Source organism: Manis pentadactyla, chromosome Y (genome assembly GCF_030020395.1).
Source record: "Manis pentadactyla isolate mManPen7 chromosome Y, mManPen7.hap1, whole genome shotgun sequence".
In the NCBI taxonomy this organism is placed as follows: domain Eukaryota; kingdom Metazoa; phylum Chordata; class Mammalia; order Pholidota; family Manidae; genus Manis; species Manis pentadactyla.
This window is the reverse complement of record NC_080039.1, coordinates 31874370-31893967: the sequence shown is the minus strand read 5'-3', so window position 1 is coordinate 31893967 and position 19598 is coordinate 31874370. Positions and strand designations below refer to the sequence as shown.

General features: G+C 40.9%; 1 protein-coding gene across 1 annotated transcript in view; it reads left to right on the top strand.

Annotated features, from left to right (window-relative positions):
• Positions 1 to 19598, top strand: part of LOC130682145 (transcription initiation factor TFIID subunit 1-like) — a 180881-nt gene that overhangs the window by 89655 nt on the left and 71628 nt on the right. The window contains 7 exon segments of the mRNA XM_057496300.1: positions 372 to 439; positions 780 to 896; positions 3963 to 4088; positions 4866 to 4964; positions 5216 to 5372; positions 5995 to 6172; positions 8800 to 9064. Coding sequence (XP_057352283.1) covers positions 372 to 439; positions 780 to 896; positions 3963 to 4088; positions 4866 to 4964; positions 5216 to 5372; positions 5995 to 6172; positions 8800 to 9016 — 962 coding nt within the window. The 3' untranslated portion in view covers positions 9017 to 9064.

The following is a 19598-nucleotide window of genomic DNA, read 5'->3' as shown; positions in this document are numbered from 1 at the left end:
TAATATCATAGTTATTTTTTTAAGAGTCTATAAAGACATTGATTTATGAATGAAGTGAAATAATACTGGAATTTGTTGCAAAATAATTTTGGAACAGTATGAAAGTTTAGTTATAAATGAAACAAACTTGACCATGTATTGGTAATCATTGAAGCCAGGTAATGGGTACATGAGAGTTCATTATATAAGTGTCTCTGTTTTTGTATATGTTTGAAAATTTTCACCTTCAAAAGCAGAGCAGAAGTTCAAGTTAAGCTGAAGCATGACTTTTTGGGGTCTGGGATAATGGGACAACTACTGTAGGTTGTAGAATCTCAATTTCTGGAACTGAAGTCTACAAAATTAATAACATTTCCTTTTTTCATCTGTAGGGCCTGAGAGTCAGTACACTAAGACTGCTCAGGAGAATGTGAACATCTGTTACCAGACACTGACTGAGGTAGGTGCTAAGAGGAGGTCCCCTTGGAATCCAGCTTTCTGGAATCCCTTTGTTGCCTTGTCTGAGGAGGTCTGCCTTCCCTGCCTGTCGAATTTTAAAATGTAATGTCCCACCCCCACCCTCACCCCACATCCCGTGTTTCCTTCCATGCTTTATTTTCCTCCTTAGCATTAAATGTTTTATCAAACTATACAATTACTTATTTTAATTTTCATATGTGTTCTGCCACTAGAATAGCAGCTCCATAAAGACAGGGAATTTTGTCTGCTCTGTTTACTTTTGTATCTCCAGGGTCTAAAGCACACGTTGAATGAAATCACCAATTTTCTTTATTTCTCAGTATGATGAGCATTTGACTCAACTTGACAAGGATATTTGTACAGCTAAAGAAGCAGCTTTGGAGGAAGCAGATTTAGAAAGCTTGGACCCCATGACTCCAGGCCCTTACACATCCCAGGTGAGTCTGAGGACTAGCAACTTCCTCTTAGAGTTTTCTTATTGGTTTGGGAAGTTGGGAGCATAACAGATGTATTGACTGAGATACCCTTCTTCTCTGTCCTTCCTCTTCATATGCCTTTTGTGTGCTTTCTTGTCTTCTCAAAGGCTAAGGTGAGTGAGGGCCATCGGTCTTGGTGGCCTTGGTGAATCCAAGAGAGGCAGATATGGAATGAATGAGTGGGGTGGGGTGTTTGTTGTTTAGGCAGTATTTAGGAATACCAGATTCCTGACCATTATGGCCAGAGGCATCCTTTTGAGTCTCTGGAGCCCTCTTGCCCATGAACTGGGGCTCTAGGACATCCTAGAGCCTATATAACTAAGTATAGACTTAGTTATAGATGTGGGCCACTTTGTTTCTGCTCCTTACAGATGCCTGATTACTCATCCCCATCTTAGTGTAGCTCAGATGTCACCCATTTTCCTGGATTGGCTCCCTCTCCTCAAAAAGGTAACATTTATAATATTCCTTAATTTCCATGTCAAAATATTTAGAAAGCAGGATTAATAAGAAATGTTTAGTCTTTCTGTTCTGACTCTTGAATATATACTAAGTATATTTCATCTATACTATACTCTTAGAGGGCTGGCGTATTTGAAGGAATGGACTTACCAGAATACAACTGGTGCTTGGTTTCTCGATTGGAGGCACTATGGTAAAGTGGGAAGCACATGAAGTTTGGGTAAAACAGGCCTGGGTTTAGATCTTAGCTCTGCTATTACCTAGCTTTGTGAGCCTGAGACGCTAAGTTAACCTCTCTAATCCAGTTTCCTTTTTCTCTAAAGTATATTTCTCAAAATGGTTGTAAATATTAAATAGGCCTGTTTGCCTTGCACATAGTAGTTATTCAGTAAATGTTTCCTTACCTGTATGAAAGTTGTCTACAAAGTCCTCAGAGGCCCCTTCAGACTCAACCAAATCTTTGAATGCAAAATTCTCCTAATTTCCACTGGAAAATTTTTTTTCATTCTACTGAGGTTTTATTCTGAACTAATAATGTGACCTATGTGATCTTTGTTGGATTATTGCTGTCTGTATCTTATTTATGCACTCTCCCTATCTATCTTTTACTTTCTCTTTCACCCCAAACCTAGGTTACTGAGGGGTCTAATAGGCCCACAGCTTCCACAAGGCCCTTTCTGGTAAGTTAAAGCCTGGGTTTAGCCACCATTTCCCAGGAGAGACGAGCCACTCCATGGCGCATGGTTTGCTGTAGTCTATAACAGTGTAAACCTAGTCGTTGGGTGAGTCAAAGCCTTAAACCTAAAAGCCATCTCCCTTTTCTTCCCTACCCTTCCCACACTACCTGAAAGAGCTGAGGAAAATCTGGAAACTGTTAATCCTGCTTGAGCAGTAGCTATTGCTTAGTGCAGTTAGAGGATCTCCTGGGAAGGGTGCGGTGTAGATTGCTGCTGCATCAGTCTAGCTTACCCTCTCATTGTTGCCTTCACTCTTATATATACATTTTAAAATAGTAAATAGTAAACCTAATTCATTACCTTTTAACCTGAGGAAGATGCACATGAGTGATGGTCCTTACTCATTACTACTCTTCTGACCCAAATGTTTAATCAAAGAGTGTTTGCAGAAGTTTGACCAGGCATTATACAAGTCTAGTTGTATAGAAACATAAGAGTAATACTTTACCAACAGCTCTCTAAATGGTGGTAGTCAGTAATGCATTTTTCACTCAACTGTTTCCACCTAGCTTGTCATTGTGTCATACATTCAACTTAACCCCTTACCTAAAACTGCTCACTTTGCAGTTCCCTGCAAAGCCTTTCATTCCTGATTTTCTCTTATGTTCCAGAGCTAGTTTATCTGCTCTGTAATGATTTAAATTGTCTTGCCTCTCTTTCTCCAAAACCTTCTTCTCAATGAGCCTCACTTGTTTCCTTTTTAAATGAAAGAAAGTATCATGTATGTGAATTTTTGGTTGATCAAAATTACGTGTTCGTTGGGAAAAATTGGGAAATATAAAGAATAAATAAATTACCTAAAGTCAAGTCTGCCACTCAGAACCAACCACTGTGAACATTTTGATGTGTGTCCTTCAAGTCCGTGATGTGAGTGTGTGTGAGTATATATAAATGTGCATGCTTTAATAGACACATTTTTAAAGTGGAATGGTCAGTACGGCTTTCTATCTTGTTTTCACGTTACAAACACTTTATTTCATTGAGTAGTCTTTAAAAACATGATTTTTAAATAGCTGTATAATATTTCTGCCCTCAGCCAGCTTTTTAGAGAACTCTACTTCTCAGCCTGTACTTTATTGATCTGCTTGCCCTCCTGTCACTGAGTAGTCCTTTTGCTAAATCCCTGTTCTCTTCAGGAGAGGGAAGAGAGGAGAGGTCTATAATTTATTGAATACCAGGCATTGGGTAAGGGGCTTAACACTTCTCTCTCCTAGTTCTCCCAACGACCTTGTGAGATAGGTTTTACAATTGAGGAAACCAAGGTTTAGAGTAAGTAATTAGATAAGGTTACTCAGCTTGCAAGTGATGGAGCCAGGACTCGAACCCAGAGCAGTTTATTCCAAAGCCCATGGCTTTACACCACACCATTTTGCCTCATAGCATCCTCTGAAGAGCTCATAAGCTATTAACCCATTCCATGCTCTTGTTGGAGTTAAAATTCCTTTATCCCATTTCCTATTAGATCTCCAAACCAAACAATCAAAATAGCACTGATTGAAGCCCTGGACCTAAAAACAATAATAAGGCAAGGCTTAGAAGAAACTAGGTTATTGACCAGAAAGGCTGTTAGGATATAGAATGGTCCCATAGCTTTGATGGTTTTCTGCTTCAGGCTTCTGATCATGTGCATCAGACATCTCTCTGCTAGAATGAGCAACATTTGTAAGGTTCCTAAAAACCTGTCTACATAAACCTGTGCCAAACTAGGTTTTCTCTTTAAATCAGATAATTCTGCATGACCTTTTTCTGCAGTGAACATTTTAAAGGGGAGTTCTCTGTATTTCTCCCTTTCCTAAGTAGAAGCCAAGTTGTATGATTTATGCCACAGCCTCCTGATTTGTATGATAACAGCACATCCCTCAGTATGTCTCGAGATGCCTCTGTATTTCAAGATGAGAGCAATATGTCTGTCCTGGATATTCCTACTGCCACACCAGAAAAGCAGGTAACAGAGGTAGGATTTTCTTTTTATCTTTCTGTGATTGGTAGTATGCTATGAGGTGGGGAGCAATGGCAGTGATGATATATGACCAGTGTCAAGGATGATTGTGCCGCTTGGCCCTGGGAACGAAGGCTTAGAAATGTAATTTCAAGGTGGGATGGTAGCAGATCATGTGACTGGCATCTTCTATCTCTCCCCACGGGCAGAGTCAGGCACAGCAGAACTTCAGGGAAGTGTAAGAGGCATCAGAGCAACCTGACAGGTGACTAGAGAGACCAGCTGCCCTCAGAGACAGTTCAAAATAATCGCCCTGCAACTTTACCTTATGTGTGCTGTAATCTAAATGAAAAATATGTATAAAATAAAATTAAAATTTTAATATTGGTCTTTTCTAGATGTACCAGAAGATATTCCTGATCTGAAGCCAGAAATCCTCTATCAGTTTTTCTCAGTCAGGGTTCCACTGGCGAGTGAAAAAACACTGGAGAGTTTTTCTGTCCCAGAGTCCAACACAAGCTAAGGAAAGCTTGGGTTAGAAAGGAAGAGTCTTTTTATAGTCATACAGTAAGAGGAGACAAAGGACCTTCCTGTTCTTTGGGTTCTTACCCTACCCATGACTTCCAAAGAACAAATGGAGGAAAGTACACATGCCTTAAGCTGTGTAAACTGCCCCCACTAACTGTGAAGTTGACTGGGATATCAGTGAGGAGCATCGTTCCGGGTGAGAGCCCTTGGTTAAATCCCACAGGCATGTCCCTCAGTGATGTGCTATTTGTGTTCCTTACTCAGATGCACCAGGGCCGAGGTAGTCTGTGTGAGGAAGTCTCTGATGTGGATATTGAAGGGTAGGAGGAGGAGGACGATGGGAAACCTAAGACTCCAGCCCCAGTGAGTATGCTTATAGAAAGTTTATGGTTACATTACTCTCTTACATGGTAGGCAGACCAAATCCCAAGGTATCAGAGGGTCTCCATAATGAGGTCCAATCTGACTTTAATCCTTGGAACTAGCTCAGGAAGTCTGTCCACCACAATTACTTAACTTCCTATGAAACTGCTAGCAAGGGTGACTGATGGCATCTTCTGGTCTCTTACTTGGTCTGTTGATGGGACTTTGACATGCAACTGGTCTGAATTCAGGAAAGTGAAGATGCAGACGGTGATCTTGCAGATGAAGAGGAAGGAACTGTGCAACAACCTGAAGCTAGTGTCCTGTATGAGGATTTGCTTATGTCTGAAGGAGAAGACAATGAGGAAGATGCTGGGAGTGAAGAAGAAGGACGTAATCCTTTCTCTGGTAAAGCTGGTTCCTTTGCTTGTGTTCCTATGTAGCTCACCATAGTACCCTCAGGACTGGATAAGAAGCTCTTGGCCTCATATGCTGTTGCCAGAAGGTGCTCTTCTGTTGAAGTTCCATTTATAGGCCTTAGAGGCCTGAAGACTCACTCATAGGTTGATCAGATTCTTTAGCCTTAGAGGAAGTGAGGAAATAAAACAGGAGAAGAAGGTATAAAAGAGACAGGGGAAAAGGCAATGCAATGCCTAAGTAGCAGCTTTGGTTTGAATATTTGATAAAGACAAGAAGAAATGTCTTATATGGGATAGTAGGGAAGGAAAATTAGGAGGAAAAGACCCTGCTTTGGGATGTTTTGTGGATTAATGACAATGGCAGGGAAAAAGTATAGGAAAAGATGATAGAGAAAAAACAGGTAGATTGGACTGAGATGGAAGAAGGAATAATTGTTTGAACTCAGTTTCCATACCACAGATCTTGCCACTGTTGACTGTATTCATTCCTCGGATGTGAGGCATCCGGGCAAGATGCTGCCTATATAGATGTACGCAAGTAACTAGTTTTGGAAGACCAAGACAAAGATGGTACTTCTGTCAAGCTCATCGCAGGGTCTGTCTCTTCACAGCTATCCAGCTGAGTGAAAGTGGAAGTGACTCCGATGTGGGATCTGGTGGGATAAGACCCAAACAGCCCTGCATGCTTCAAGAGAACACAAGCATGAGCCTGGAAAATGAAGAAAACATGATGTCCTATGAGGGAGATGGTGGGGAGGCTTCTCCTGGTCTGGAGGATAGCAACATCAGGTAATTGACCACAGCATGCTACAGGGCTGTGGCATCACTGCCCAGCTCTGATGTCAAAGCGCCCAGCATCAGATTTCTTTCATCCATCAAACATTTCCTGAGCCACCTACTAGGGCCAGGAACTCTGCTAGGCCCTTGGGGATACAGGTAGCAAGACTATCCTGCCCTTGAGGAGCTCACAGTCTAGTGGAAGAGACTGATAAAAACAAAATCATTACAAATGCAATATAATAAGTGCTATAGCTTAACTTAAGTACAAAGTGCGAAGGCATCACTGAGAAGGGAGTCTCTCACTCTGCTTGGGGTAATCAGGGAAAGTTTCACAGACAAGAGATCATTTGAACTGCGCCTTATAGGATGCATAGGAGTCTACTGTAAGTGGCAGCAGGTGAGGGGACTCTTAGAGATAGAAAAGATTCAAGGCACAGAAATATAACAAAGTTTGTTCCAGAGAAGCGGTGTTGGGAGCTGTGGCCCCAGAAGTAGCAAGGGACTGGATTGAAGAGGATCTTAAATGGCATGCTCAGAAATTTCAGTTTTGGGTAATAGAATCATCACTTTGAGAAAAAGGAAGCAACATAAAATTTGTGTATTAAATAAGTAATTCCAGGACAATGATGAGGATCTCAACTGGGATCTGTTAGAAGCAGGGGTAAAAGGAAGGGATGTGTTCAAGAGCTATTTGGAGAGTAGATCAATTGGATTTAGGAGGTAAGGAGATCAGGTATATAATGAATGGAAATTTCACTGAGAGAGGACAGAGTAGGAACAAGTATTAGATGAGGTAGGAAAGGAAGAAAAAAATAATTTGTTTTTGGACATGTTGGATTTAAGGTCCATATGACGTATGTAGGCAGAGGTGTCTGGCAAACAGCTAAAATATTTATTCATTTATCAAATACTTATCACGAGTACAAAAGCAACTAAGATGTGGTCCCTTCCTTCAAAGAATGCAGTCTAGTGGGAAACCTGAAACAGGTAAACAGATAGTCACAGTGCAGCATGAAATGTGCTATGATAGGTAGCCATAAGATTTTCTGGGACATGGGTAGGAGCAGGGAAGGGGAGCTGGGTGGAGAAAGAAGCTGAGCTGAATCAGGGTAGGAATTAGCTAGACGAAGAAGAAAGCAAAAGGCACTCTGGAGAACAAGAACAGCTCGTTGGAAGATACAGGGGCATGAAGCACTTGTAGGGAATGCAAGTAGCTCATGTGACTGCAGCTTTTGATCCATTATTCATGGGATAGAGATCATTTAAAGAGGTTGGTAAGGACTAAGTCATGAGGGCCTGAACATTTTGGGTAGACACTGATTGTGAGGGTATAGTATGATCAGGTCTCCATTTTGGAAAGATTGCTCTGTGCCCCAAAAGACAAATGTTCAAAATAACTTGAGTTAATAATTCACAAAAGAAATGCAAATGGCCAATAAATATATGAAAAAACAACTTCCATAAGAATTAAAGAAAGGCAGTAAAACCATGAAATGTATTTTTTACCTATGAGATTGACGATTAAAATGAATGATAATGCCTATGCCCGGTGTTGGAAAAGACATTTGCAAATGACTGGTGGAAATGTAAATTGATAAAATGGGGTGGGTGGAAGAGAGGTATAACAATTTATCATTATAAATCAAAAACTTAAAAATGTGCATCCCCTTAGGCCCCAAAATTCCATGTTTAGGAAATTATTCTATGCAAATAGTAAAACACTTTCATAAAGATGTTTGTACAAGGATGTTCATCACAGCATTGTTTCTGATAGTAAGGAAATTGGAGACAGCTTAAGTGTCCCAGTGAAAGACTGTTAAATCATATTACAGCCATACACGGAATACCATGCAGCTATTAAAATGATGCTATAGATGTATATTTATTGACATGGAAAGCTGTTCATCATAATTATTAGTAAAAAAAAAAAGCAGACTCCTGAGGAGTATGTAGAGTACTCTAATTTTGTAAAAAAAAAATGTTTAAGTATCTAAGCAAAGTGCTAGAAAAAAAAATTGAAAGGTCGTATACCAAGAGTTTTATCTCTGGGTAGTGGAGTTGTTGGTGATTTTTTTTCTTTTTTTCTGGTGTATATTCTACTTTTTTTGACTAGTGAACTTGCTTTACTTGTTTGATTTTTTTTAGGTAAAATTAAGAATAAACAAAAAATAAAGAGCTTTCTGGTAGAAGTATGAAGAATTAATTGGATTTCAGTGGTGCAGGCCAGAGAAAACAAAGGACTAAGCTAAGTGAGGCAGAGTAGGGATGGAAAGGAGGGCGTAGATACAAGATACATTGAAGAGGTAGAATCTTCAGTACTGTTGACTAACTGGATTCGTAGATCAGTGACGCTGTAAGTGGTAGGTGAAACAGATTGCCAGCATTTATGGTCATGTCAGCAGAAAGTGTGTTGTTGAGTTAGGGGAGTGTCATTCAGGTGCTTGTGTATATGAAGCTGTCTAGTTGATGTTTTTGAACTGGATCATTTTTCTCTTGGGTCTGTAGAATAGTCCAGAATCAGTCATTTTAGTGTCCGGGGAGGTGAGATGGGATGATCCCTTGGTGGCACCAAGAATGGGACTGGTCAGCTAGAGGACGGTGCCTGAGCTTGAGAGATGACATGTTTCTCTTCTCAGTTACGGGAGCTATGAGGAGCCTGATCCCAAGTCGAACACCCAAGACACAAGCTTCAGCAGCATCGTTGGGTATGAGGTATCAGAGGAAGAAGATGAGGAGGAAGAGCAGCGCTCTGGGCCGAGCATACTAAGCCAGGTTCAACTGTCAGAGGACGAGGAGGACAGTGAGGATTTCCACTCCATTGCTGAGGACAGTGACTTGGACTCTGATGAATGAGGCTTCCTTTGGGCCTCCTTGGTCAGCCTTCCCTGTTCTCCAGCCTAGGTGGTTCACCTTTCCCCAATTTATTTATATACGTACAGTGTCTGATCCTGAAATCACCAGGTTAACTAACACCTTAGCCTTTTAAGAGTAGTAAATAAACGAGAGCAATCTCCTCCATCTCTAGAGCCATCTTTAATTCCATTTAATTGCTCTTGGTATCATTTTTCCCTGGGGAGGGAGGAGAAATTATGAAAGGACTAATAACTTTATGTCCTCTTGATGTATTAGAAATTTTCCAAGCATGGTATCATCTCAATTTTCTAATTTGTAGGCTGGAACAGGTGACAGCCCCCTTGCTGGGACAGAGAATTGGATTCTGGTGGACTCTGTATCACACTAAAAACATGTCTGTTGGACAAATTGCCTGTTGTTTTATTTGATTATGCAGTGCCTTGTTCCTAAGTGGATTTGAGGCTCAAGTGACCATAAATCTTCGCAACAGCCTGTATGTCAGAAATAAAAAGTTGCCATGTAAGTGTGTTCTGCCCCCCTACCCCCAGGGGAAACAGTAGGAAAATGATGAGTTCCTTAGGGCAAAGATTGTCTTCTGTTTCTTCTCATACTTAGGATATAGTTCTGTGCATAGTAAGTATTCAGTAAACGGTCCTAGAGACATAAAGCCCTCAACAGATTTGTTATAGAGCATCTGCTCCAGAATAAGCACTCTACCAGGTCCTTGGGATACAAAGGTAAATACAATGCATTTCTTTTACCCAAAGAGCTCACCATGAAGTTGGAGGAAGGGGAGTGGGATTTAAAATGTGTTAATAAATTATTACAATAATGTGAGATGAGTTAAGAACAAAGGGTAGGGGAAAATAGAGGAGTGGTCATGTTTGAAGAAGTCAGGGAAGTCTTCCTGGAGGTAATTTATTTATTTTTATTTATTTTTTTTTTATTTAGGTATCATTAATCAACAGTTACATGAAGAATATTATGTTTACTAGGCTCTCCCCTTCACCAAGTCCCCCCCATATACTCCTTCACAGCATAGTATGATACTGTAAAATCACTACTTGTCTTCTCTGTGTTGTAGAGCCCGCCCCGTACGCACCCCTACATTATACAAGCTAATTGTAATGTCCCCTTTCTTTTTCCCCACCCTTATCCCTCCCTTCCCTCCCATCCTCCACAGTCCCTTTCCCTTTGGTAACTGTTAGTCCATTCTTGGGTTCTGTGATTCTGCTGCTGTTTTGTTCCTTCAGTTTTTCTGTTCTTATACTCCACACATGAGTGAAATCATTTGGTACTTGTCTTTCTCTACCTGGCTTATTTCACTGAGCATAATACCCTCTAGCTCCACCCATGTTGTTGCAAATGATAGGTTTGTTTTCTTCTTATGGCTGAGTAATATTCCATTGTGTATATGTACCACATTTTCTTCATCCATTCATCTGCTGATGGACATTTAGGTTGCTTCCATTTCTTGGCTATTGTAAATAGTGCAGGGATAAACACAGGGGTGCATCTGTCTTTTTCAAACTGGGCTGCTGCATTCTTAGGGTAAATTCCTAGAAGGGGAGATCCTGGGTCAAATGGTATTTCCATTTTGAGCTTTTTGAAGAACCTCCATACTGCTTTCCACAATGGTTGAACTAATTTACATTCCCACCAGCAGTGTAGGAGGGTTCCCCTTTCTCCACAACCTCGCCAACATTTGTTGTTGTTTGTCTGTTGGATGGTGGCCATCCTTACTGGTATGAGGTGATATCTCATTGTGGTTTTAATGTGCATTTCTCTGATGACTAGTGATGTGGAGCACCTTTTCATGTGTCTATTGGCCATCTGAATTTCTTGGAGAACTATCTATTCAGCTCCTCTGACCATTTTTTATTTGGGTTATTTGCTTTTTGTTTGTTGAGGTGCATGAGCTCTTTATATATTTTGGATGTCAACCGTTTATCAGATCTGTCATTTATGAATATATTCTCCCATACTATAGGATACCTTTTTGTTCAATTGATGGTGTCCTTTGCTGTACAGAAGTTTTTCAGCTTGATATAGTCCCACTTGTTCATTTTTGCTTTTGTTTCCCTTGCACAGGGAGTTGTGTTCATGAAGAAGTCACTCATGTTTATGTCCACGAAATTTTTGCCTATGTTTTTTTCTAATAGTTTTATGGTTTAATGACTTACATTCAGGCCTTTGATCCATTTTGAATTTACTTTTGTATATGGGATCAGACAATGATCTAGATCATTCTTACATGTAGCTGTCCAGTTTTGCCAGCACCGTCTGTTGAAGAGACTGTCATTTCCCCATTGTATGTGCTTGCCTCCTTTTTCGTATATTAATTGACCATATATGTTTGGGTTAATGTCCGGGGTCTCTATTCTGTTCCACTGGTCTGTGGCTCTGTTCTTGTGCCAGTACCAAATTGTCTAGATTACTGTGTCTTTGTAGTAGAGTTTGAAGTTGAGGAATGAGAACCACCACCCCCACATTTTATTTTTCCTTCTCAGAATTGCTTTGGCTATTCGGGATCTTTTGTGGTTCCATATGAAGTTTTGAACTATTTGTTCCAATTCATTGAAAAATGCTGTTGGTAATTTGATAGGGATTGCATCAAATCTGTATATTGGTTTGGTCAGGATGGCCATTTTGACGATATTAATTCTTCCTAGCCCGGAAAATAGGATGCGTTTCCATTTGTTAGTGTCCTCTTTTGTCTTAAGAGTGTCTTGTAGTTTTCAGGGTATAGATCTTTCACTTCCTTGGTTAAGTTTATTCCCAGGTATTTTATTCTTTTTGATGCTATCGTGAATGGAATTGTTTTCCTGATTTCTCTTTCTACTGGTTCATTGTTAGTGTATAGGAAAGCCACAGATTTCTGTGTGTGAATTTTGTATCCTGCAACTTTGCTGAATTCCGATACTAGTTCTAGTAGTTTTAGAGTGGAATCTTTAAGGTTTTTTATGTACAATATCATGTCATCTGCAAATAGTGACAGTTTGACTTCCTCTTTACCAATCTGGATTCCTTGTATTTCTTTGTTTTGTTTGATTGCCATGGCTAGGACCTCCAGTACTATGTTGAATAACAGTGGGGAGAGTGGGCATCCCTGTCTTGTTCCTGATCTCAGAGGAAAAGCTTTCAGTCTCTCGCTGTTCAGTATGATATTAGCTGTGTGTTTATCACATGTAGCCTTTATTATGTTGACGTACTTGCCCTTGATGCCCGTTTTGTTGAGAGTTTTTATCATGAATGGATGTTGAATTTTGTCGAGTGCTTTTTCAGCATCTGTGGAGATGATCATGTGGTTTTTCTCCTTTTTGTTGATGTGGTGGATGATGTTGATGGATTTTCGGATGTTGTACCATCCTGCATCCCTGGGATGAATCCCACTTGGTCATGGTGTCTGATCCTTTTAATGTATTTTTGAATTCGGTTTGCTGATATTTTGCTGAGTATTTTTGCATCTACATTCATCAGGGATATTGGTCTGTAATTTTCTTTTTTGATGGGGTCTTTGCCTTGTTTTGGTATTAGGTAATGTTGGCTTCATAGAATGAGTTTGGGAGTATTCCCTCCTCTTCTATTTTTGGAAAACTTTAAGGAGAATGGGTATTATGTCTTCTCTGTATGTCTGATAAAATTCTGAGGTAAATCCATCTGGCTCAGGGGTTTTGTTCCTGGGTGGTTTTTAGATTACCACTTTAATTTCTTTGCTGGTAATTGGTCTGTTTAGATTTTGTGCTTCTTTCTTAGTCAGTCTTGGAAGGTTGTATTTTTCTAGGAAGTTGTCCATTTCTTCTAGGTTTTCCAGCTTGTTAGCATGTAGGTTTTCATAGTATTCTCTAATAATTATTTGTGTTTCTATGGGGTCCATCATGGTTTTTCCTTTCTCGTTTCTGATTCTGTTGTTGTGTGTTGATTCTCTTTTTCTCTTTATAAGTCTGGCTAAAGGCTTATCTATTTTGTTTATTTTCTCAAAGAACCAGCTCTTGGTTTCATTTATTTTTTTTTCTATTGGTTTATTCTTCTCAATTTTATTCATTTCTTCTCTGATCTTTATTATGTCCTTCATTCTGCTGACTTTAGGCCTCATTTGTTCTTCTTTTTCCAATTTTGATTATTGTGACGTTAGACTGTACATTTGGCATTGTTGTTCCTTCTTTAAATATGCTCAATTGCTATATACTTTCTTCTTAAGACTGCTTTTGCTGTGTCCCACAGAAGTTGGGGCTTTGTGTTGTTGTTGTCATTTGTTTCCATATATTGCTGGATCTCCATTTTAATTTGGTTGGTGATTCATTGATTATTTAGGAGCATGTTGTTAAGCCTCCATGTGTTTGTGAGCCTTTTTGCTTTCTTTGTACAATTTATTTCTTGTTTTATACCTTTGTGGTTTGAAAGGTTCGTTGGTAGGATTTCAGTCCTTTGGAATTTACTGAGGTTCTTTTTGTGGCCTAGTATGTGGTCTATTGTGGAAAATGTTCCATGTGCACTTGAGAAGAATGTGTCCTGTTGCTTTGCGATGTTGAGTTCTGTAGATATCTACTAGGTCCATCTCTTCTAGTGTGTTGTTCAGTACCTCTGTGTCCTTACTTATTTTCTGTCTGGTCGATCTGTCCTTTGGAGTTAGTGGTGTGTTGAAGTCTCCTGAATGAATGCATTGCATTCCATTTCCTCCTTTAGTTCTGTTAGTGTTTGTTTCACATATGCTTGTGCTCCTGTATTGGGTGCATATATATTTATAATGGTTATATGCTCTTGTTGGACTGACCCCTTTATCATTATGTAATGTCCTTCTTTATCTCTTGTTACTTTCTGTTTTTGAAGTCTATTTTGTCTGATACTACTACTGCAACACCTGCTTTTTTCTTCCTGTTCTTTGCATGAAATATCATTTTCCATCCCTTGACTTTTAGTTTGTGCATGTCTTTCGGTTTGAGGTGAGTTTCTTGTAAGCAGCATATAGATGAGTCTTGCTTTTTTGTTCATTCTATTACTCTTTGTGTTTTGATTGGTGCATTCAGTCCATTTACATTTACGGTGATTATTGAAAAATATGTACTTATTGCCATTGCAGACTTTAGATTTGTGGTTACCAAAGTTTCAAGGTTAGCTTCTTTAGTATCTTACTGTCTAACTTAACTCACTTATTGAGCTGTTATAACGCTGTCTGGTGATTCTTTATTTCTCTCCCTTGTTATTCCTCCTCCTCCATTCTTTGTATGTTGGGTGTTTTATTCTGTGCTCTTTTGTGTTTCCTTTAACTGCTTTTGTGGATAGTTGATTTTATTTTTTGTCTTTAGTTAGTATTTGGTTGGTCTGTTTTCTTTACTGTGATTTTATTTTCTCTGGTGACATCTGTTTAGTCTTAGGAGTGTTCCCATCTAGAGCAGTCCCTCTAAAATACCCTTTAGAGGTGGTTTGTGGGAGGCAAATTTCCTCAAGTTTTGCTTGTCTGGGAATTGTTTAATCCCTCCTTCATATTTAAATGATAATCGTGCTGGATACAGTATCCTTGGTTCAAGGCCCTTCTGTTTCATTGCATTAAATATATCATGCCATTCTCTTCTGGCCTGTAAGGTTTCTATTGAGAAGTCTGATGATAGCCTGATGGGTTTTCCTTTGTTGATGACCTTCTTTCTCTCTCTGGCTGCCTTTAATACTCTGTCCTTGTCCTTGATCTTTGCCATTTTAATTATTATGTGTCTTGGTGTTGTCCTCCTTGGATCCTTTCTGTTGGGGGTTCTGTGTACTTCCGTGGTCTGAACGATTATTTCCTCCCCCAGTTTGGGGAAGTTTTCAGCAATTATTTCTTCAAAGACACTTTCTATGCCTTTTACTCTCTCCTCTTCTGCTGGTACTCCTATGATGTGGATATTGTTCCTTTTGGATTGGTCACACAGTTCTCTTAATATTGTTTCATTCCTGGAGATCCTTTTATCTCTCTGTGTGTCAGCTTCTATGCGTTCCTGTTCTCTGGTTTCTATTCCATCAATGGCCTCTTGCATCCTATCCATTCTGCTTATAAACCCTTCCAGAGATTGTTTCATTTATGTAATCTCCTTCCAGACATCATCCCTTAGCTCCTGCATATTTCTCTGCAGCTCCATCAGCATGGTCATGACCTTTATTTTGAATTCTTTTTCAGGGAGATTGGTTAGGTCTATCTCCCCAGATTCCTTGTCAGAGGAGGATGTCTGGGTTAGTCTGGTCTGTATCAAATTCTTTTGCCTCTTCATGGCAATAGAGGTAGTTGTGGGGAGGTGGCACGTGTGTTCTCTGCGAGAACGTCCCTTCTTGCTGGTTTGTGGCCTTCCTCTCCTGGGAGAACAGCGACCCCTAGTGGTTTATGCTGTCCAGCTGCACGTGCGTGCAGACAGGGTTCCTAATTCTTGCCTGGCCGCTGTGAAAGACGCTCTGCCGAACTGCCTCAGGCTGCTTCTCCACTATGGCGGAGCCTTGTGGGAGGGGAAACAGGCAGGAGGCTGTGAGGGGCCTGTGAGCTATGCTGCTGCCCAGGGGGTTAGGGCGCTGGGAGTTCCCCGGGATTCCCAGCTGATGGGCTAAGTGTCCCTGGATGTTTCCGTCCAGCTGTGGTGTCCCTGACCCTTTAAGACTTTCAAAGAGCACTCACCTTTGTTTGTCCCAGGGGCACCGTCTGTGGGGACCTGGTCACTGTCCTGTTTCCCTAGTTTCCAGCACCCACGCACACATTGTGTGTCTGCGCTACCATGCGGATGGCGGGGGCTGGGTGCTTAGCAGTCCTGGGCTCCGTCTCCCTCCTCGCTCCGACTCCTCTCCTCCCGCCAGGAGCTGGGGGGAGGGGCGCTTGTGTCCCGCCGGGCTTGGGCTTGTATCTCACCCCCTTCGCGAGGCGCTGGGTTCTTGCCGGTGTGGATGTAACCTGGCTGTTGTCCTGTATTTTCTGGTCTCTCATTTAGGGATAGTTGTATTTGCTGTATTTTCAAAAATATATATGGTTTCGGGAGGAGATTTCCACTGGTCTACTCACGCCGCCATCTTAGCTCCACCCCTCAATTGTGTACCATTTTTAACAAGAGTGTTAAAAGTCTAAACCCAGCCATGGCATTTTCTTCCCTAGTTAAATGGTGCAGTGCATGCAATGGATTTCTTCTTCTACTTAATTATTCAAGGATTAGTCTCATGATCTACAAAGGAACAATGGGCTGTTGTGTCCATAGTAAGGGGATTAACTGTCTTGTGCTTGTAAAACAGCAGCCCAGCTCCTATTTAGTCCTTTGGTTTCCAGAACCAAAATCCCAATTCCTACCACCACTTGGATGCAATTGGCCCTCTCCTGTGCCATTGATGAGAAACTGCACTGGAGCCAATTCTTAGATTAGTATCAGACATGGGCTCCCCACACTTATGGAAAGAGAGTGGGCATCTTTTACATGTTTAGTGATTTGCTGAAAGAAACCATTCATATATGGATAAATATTATTACTTTTGAAACAGTTGGACTAAGTAATTATTGAAGTGAGTTCACATAATCCCATCAGCCCTTTGGTATCTACCATCTTGAAAATGTAGGTTTTCTATTCAGTGGTGCTAATGGCATTTTAGTTTCTCTCTCTCTCTCTTTTACTGAGGTATAATTGATGTACCCCATTATTTATTTTGGTTTCAGGTGTACAGTATAATGATTCATTATCTATATATATTGTGAAGTGATCACCACACTAAGTCTGCGTAACATCCATTACCATAGAGGGTTGCCAAATTTTTCTTCTTGTGGTGAGAGCTTTTAAGGTTTAGGCATTTCAGTGTACTTAGCACATCAGAACATACTTTAAAAGACATGTTTAGCTCAAGTGCTTATGGGTTGATTTTTCATTTTGTGCATATCTTAGAGGACATTCACCATGGTCCCATTTGGAGAAAAGACCATGGAAGAAGTCACACTCTTTGTACATCATCTATAATTGGAAGGGATTTGTGTCCTTTGGTTGCTAAGTAAATGAACTGCTGAAGCCCCCACAATCAGTCTTCATGTTGCTCCCATTTGAGCATTAACTTTCTCTCCTTACAATTCCTGACATTTACACTTGCACTTAGGTTCCCCTACCTAAGCTACATTCAAGGATATATACTCTATAGAGTTCTCCAGGTTATTGTGTTGTCTGAGTATGTGTGATTGGGTAGAAAAGTTTTTGGGTAGTAATCTCCCTCCATTCTTCCCTCCCTTTCCTATTGTTATAGTCATGGCCCAATTTAATTTCCCAGTGTGTCCCTCTTAGAATAATGTAGAAACGGTGAGTAGAAACAACGGCGTTCACTATTCCATTCTACTAATTCATCACCCACCCATTCATTTGGCCATCACTTACCCCATGCCCACATGGTTCAGGAATGCAGTGGCTGACAACAGCACAGGCTGGCGCCCTGCCCTCCTATCCCAGGGCCCGCAGAAGTCTTGTATTGCAGAGGGACAGAGTATTTGATAGTGTCTCTGGTGGTCCTCCCTCAGCGGAACCGATTTTAAAAAGGTGTTCTTTGCTTGGAGATGCTGAAGTTCCAATCAAGGCAGGGATCAGAGACCCTTCTGAGACAGACTGGACAAGGCACATGGAATCTAGGAGCCTTTTGCCCTCTCGATTGTCCCAGGTCTTTTTTCGCAAAGTGCATGGAATCCTGTGTGCAATATTCTGGCATCTCAAGAGTTAACTGCTTCTACTTTGGTTTCTAATAGCCTGGTGGGCTCAAGACACTGTGACCTTGGTCTTTAGGGTTCATTTAGTACCACGTGGCATTTATGGGCATGGTCCTGGAACTAAATGTCCCTGTAGTAGAAACTCTCTTCCCAACCCTATTGGGTAATCAGTGTTAGATCTCAGGAAACATTTGTTCTCTGTGAATGAAGCATACTTAATGTCCTGGCTGTTGAACCAGGGACCTGTCTATTGGGGTACAGTGCACAGAAGAAAACAGTGACCCCGCACCTTTATCTCCACTTGTTCCACCTTAGTCCCGTGGGGAGATACACCCATGGGGGGGTATGGTGCGAATGACCACCGAAGTAGCTCCCCACTGCCTGGGTTTTACCTTGTGTTGAGACTCGGTTTCTCACTCTTGGTGGAGTCAGGACATCAGTTCATTTGTCAAAGTATCATCCAACACAGAGAAAGCCCAGGCCCACGTGTGTGTCTCCCTCTACAGCCTTTGCCTTTCAGCTGTCTCCAGAAGCAGGGGGGGCTCTCCCCACAACCTGTCTGCTTTAGGAAGTGGTCCACTCGTTACTAGTCCAACTGCCTGCCTCTGAACAGAATATAAGTGTATCTGCAATTACATTTGTATGGCTGGCATTTTTGAGTGCAGAGTTCCTTTTTTGTTTGCCAAAATCTTAGATTTATTTTTCTCGGTAGACACTCATGTAGCAGGGTTACTTGGTATTCTTCTGTGGAAGAAGACTAAGCAGCTGAAACTAGTCACCTGCTTTGCTTCTATCAGTCTTGGAGAAATGATGGAAATGATGCTTCTAAGACACTAGAACAGTGGGAAGTATCCTGATATTTGGTATTTTTGAATGCATAAGAAAATGTCTACAATTTTACAAAATTATAACGACCACAGTTCTTCTGGTGAATGGCAGTATTTTGTATTTGAATAAGGCTTTTTGTTATCTTTGAAGTAATTTGTATCTGTTGTCTCTCTATCGGTGAAGTTAGTAAGAACTATTATTAACCCATTGCCTTGTTTCATCCTTGTAGAGCATTTTACTGTGCCCAGGCAACTTCAAAAACAACTCCTTTGCTCCTGTATTCGTATGTGTGTGTGTGTGTGTGTGTGTGTGTGTGTGTGTTTAATTTGGAGGAAACATATTGACCAAGTAGTTGCAGAGCTAATACAGAGGGATCCTGTGTATGTACAGATGGTCCTCACCCTGGGGTGATTGTGTCCCTTCGCTGCTCCCAAGGGTGTTTGGAAATGTCTGGAGGCCTTTTGGTTTTCATAGTTGGATGTGCTACTGGCATCCAGTGTGGAGAATAGGGATGCTGCTCTATGTACCACAGGAGAATATATTGCTTCACATGCAAGAGTTAACCAGCCTACAGGGTAGATAATGCTGCAGTTGAGAAACTCTGCTCTAGACACTTGACCAGTTTCCCTAGTGTTATCATGTTAAATTACCATGACACATATATCAAAAGTAAGAAATTATCCTTGGTTCAATATCATTAAGCTATGGAATTTTTCAGATTCCCATTTGTTAAAACGAAGACCCTTTGGTCCTGAGTTTACTCCTCTTTAGTCTGATCACATCTGTGACAGTTTGTCCATCTTCCTTTGATTTTCATGACCTTCATCAGCCTTTGTGTTTTTGAGCTTGGTACTTTTGAAGAGATTTTAAGTGTTTCTCACCTGGCTGTGATACTGACCCCATCCACATAGCACAGGCAGTGTATGTAAATGTGTGCTTTGGGGTTTCATCCATGACTGCAAGTGTCATGGCATTTAGAGGGTAGGGATGACTGGTAATCATAGTGGTTGCAAGCTCAAGACAGTCCTGTATAACAAGGCATTTCCTAAGCAAAATGCCAACCACAGTGCCCTCCCT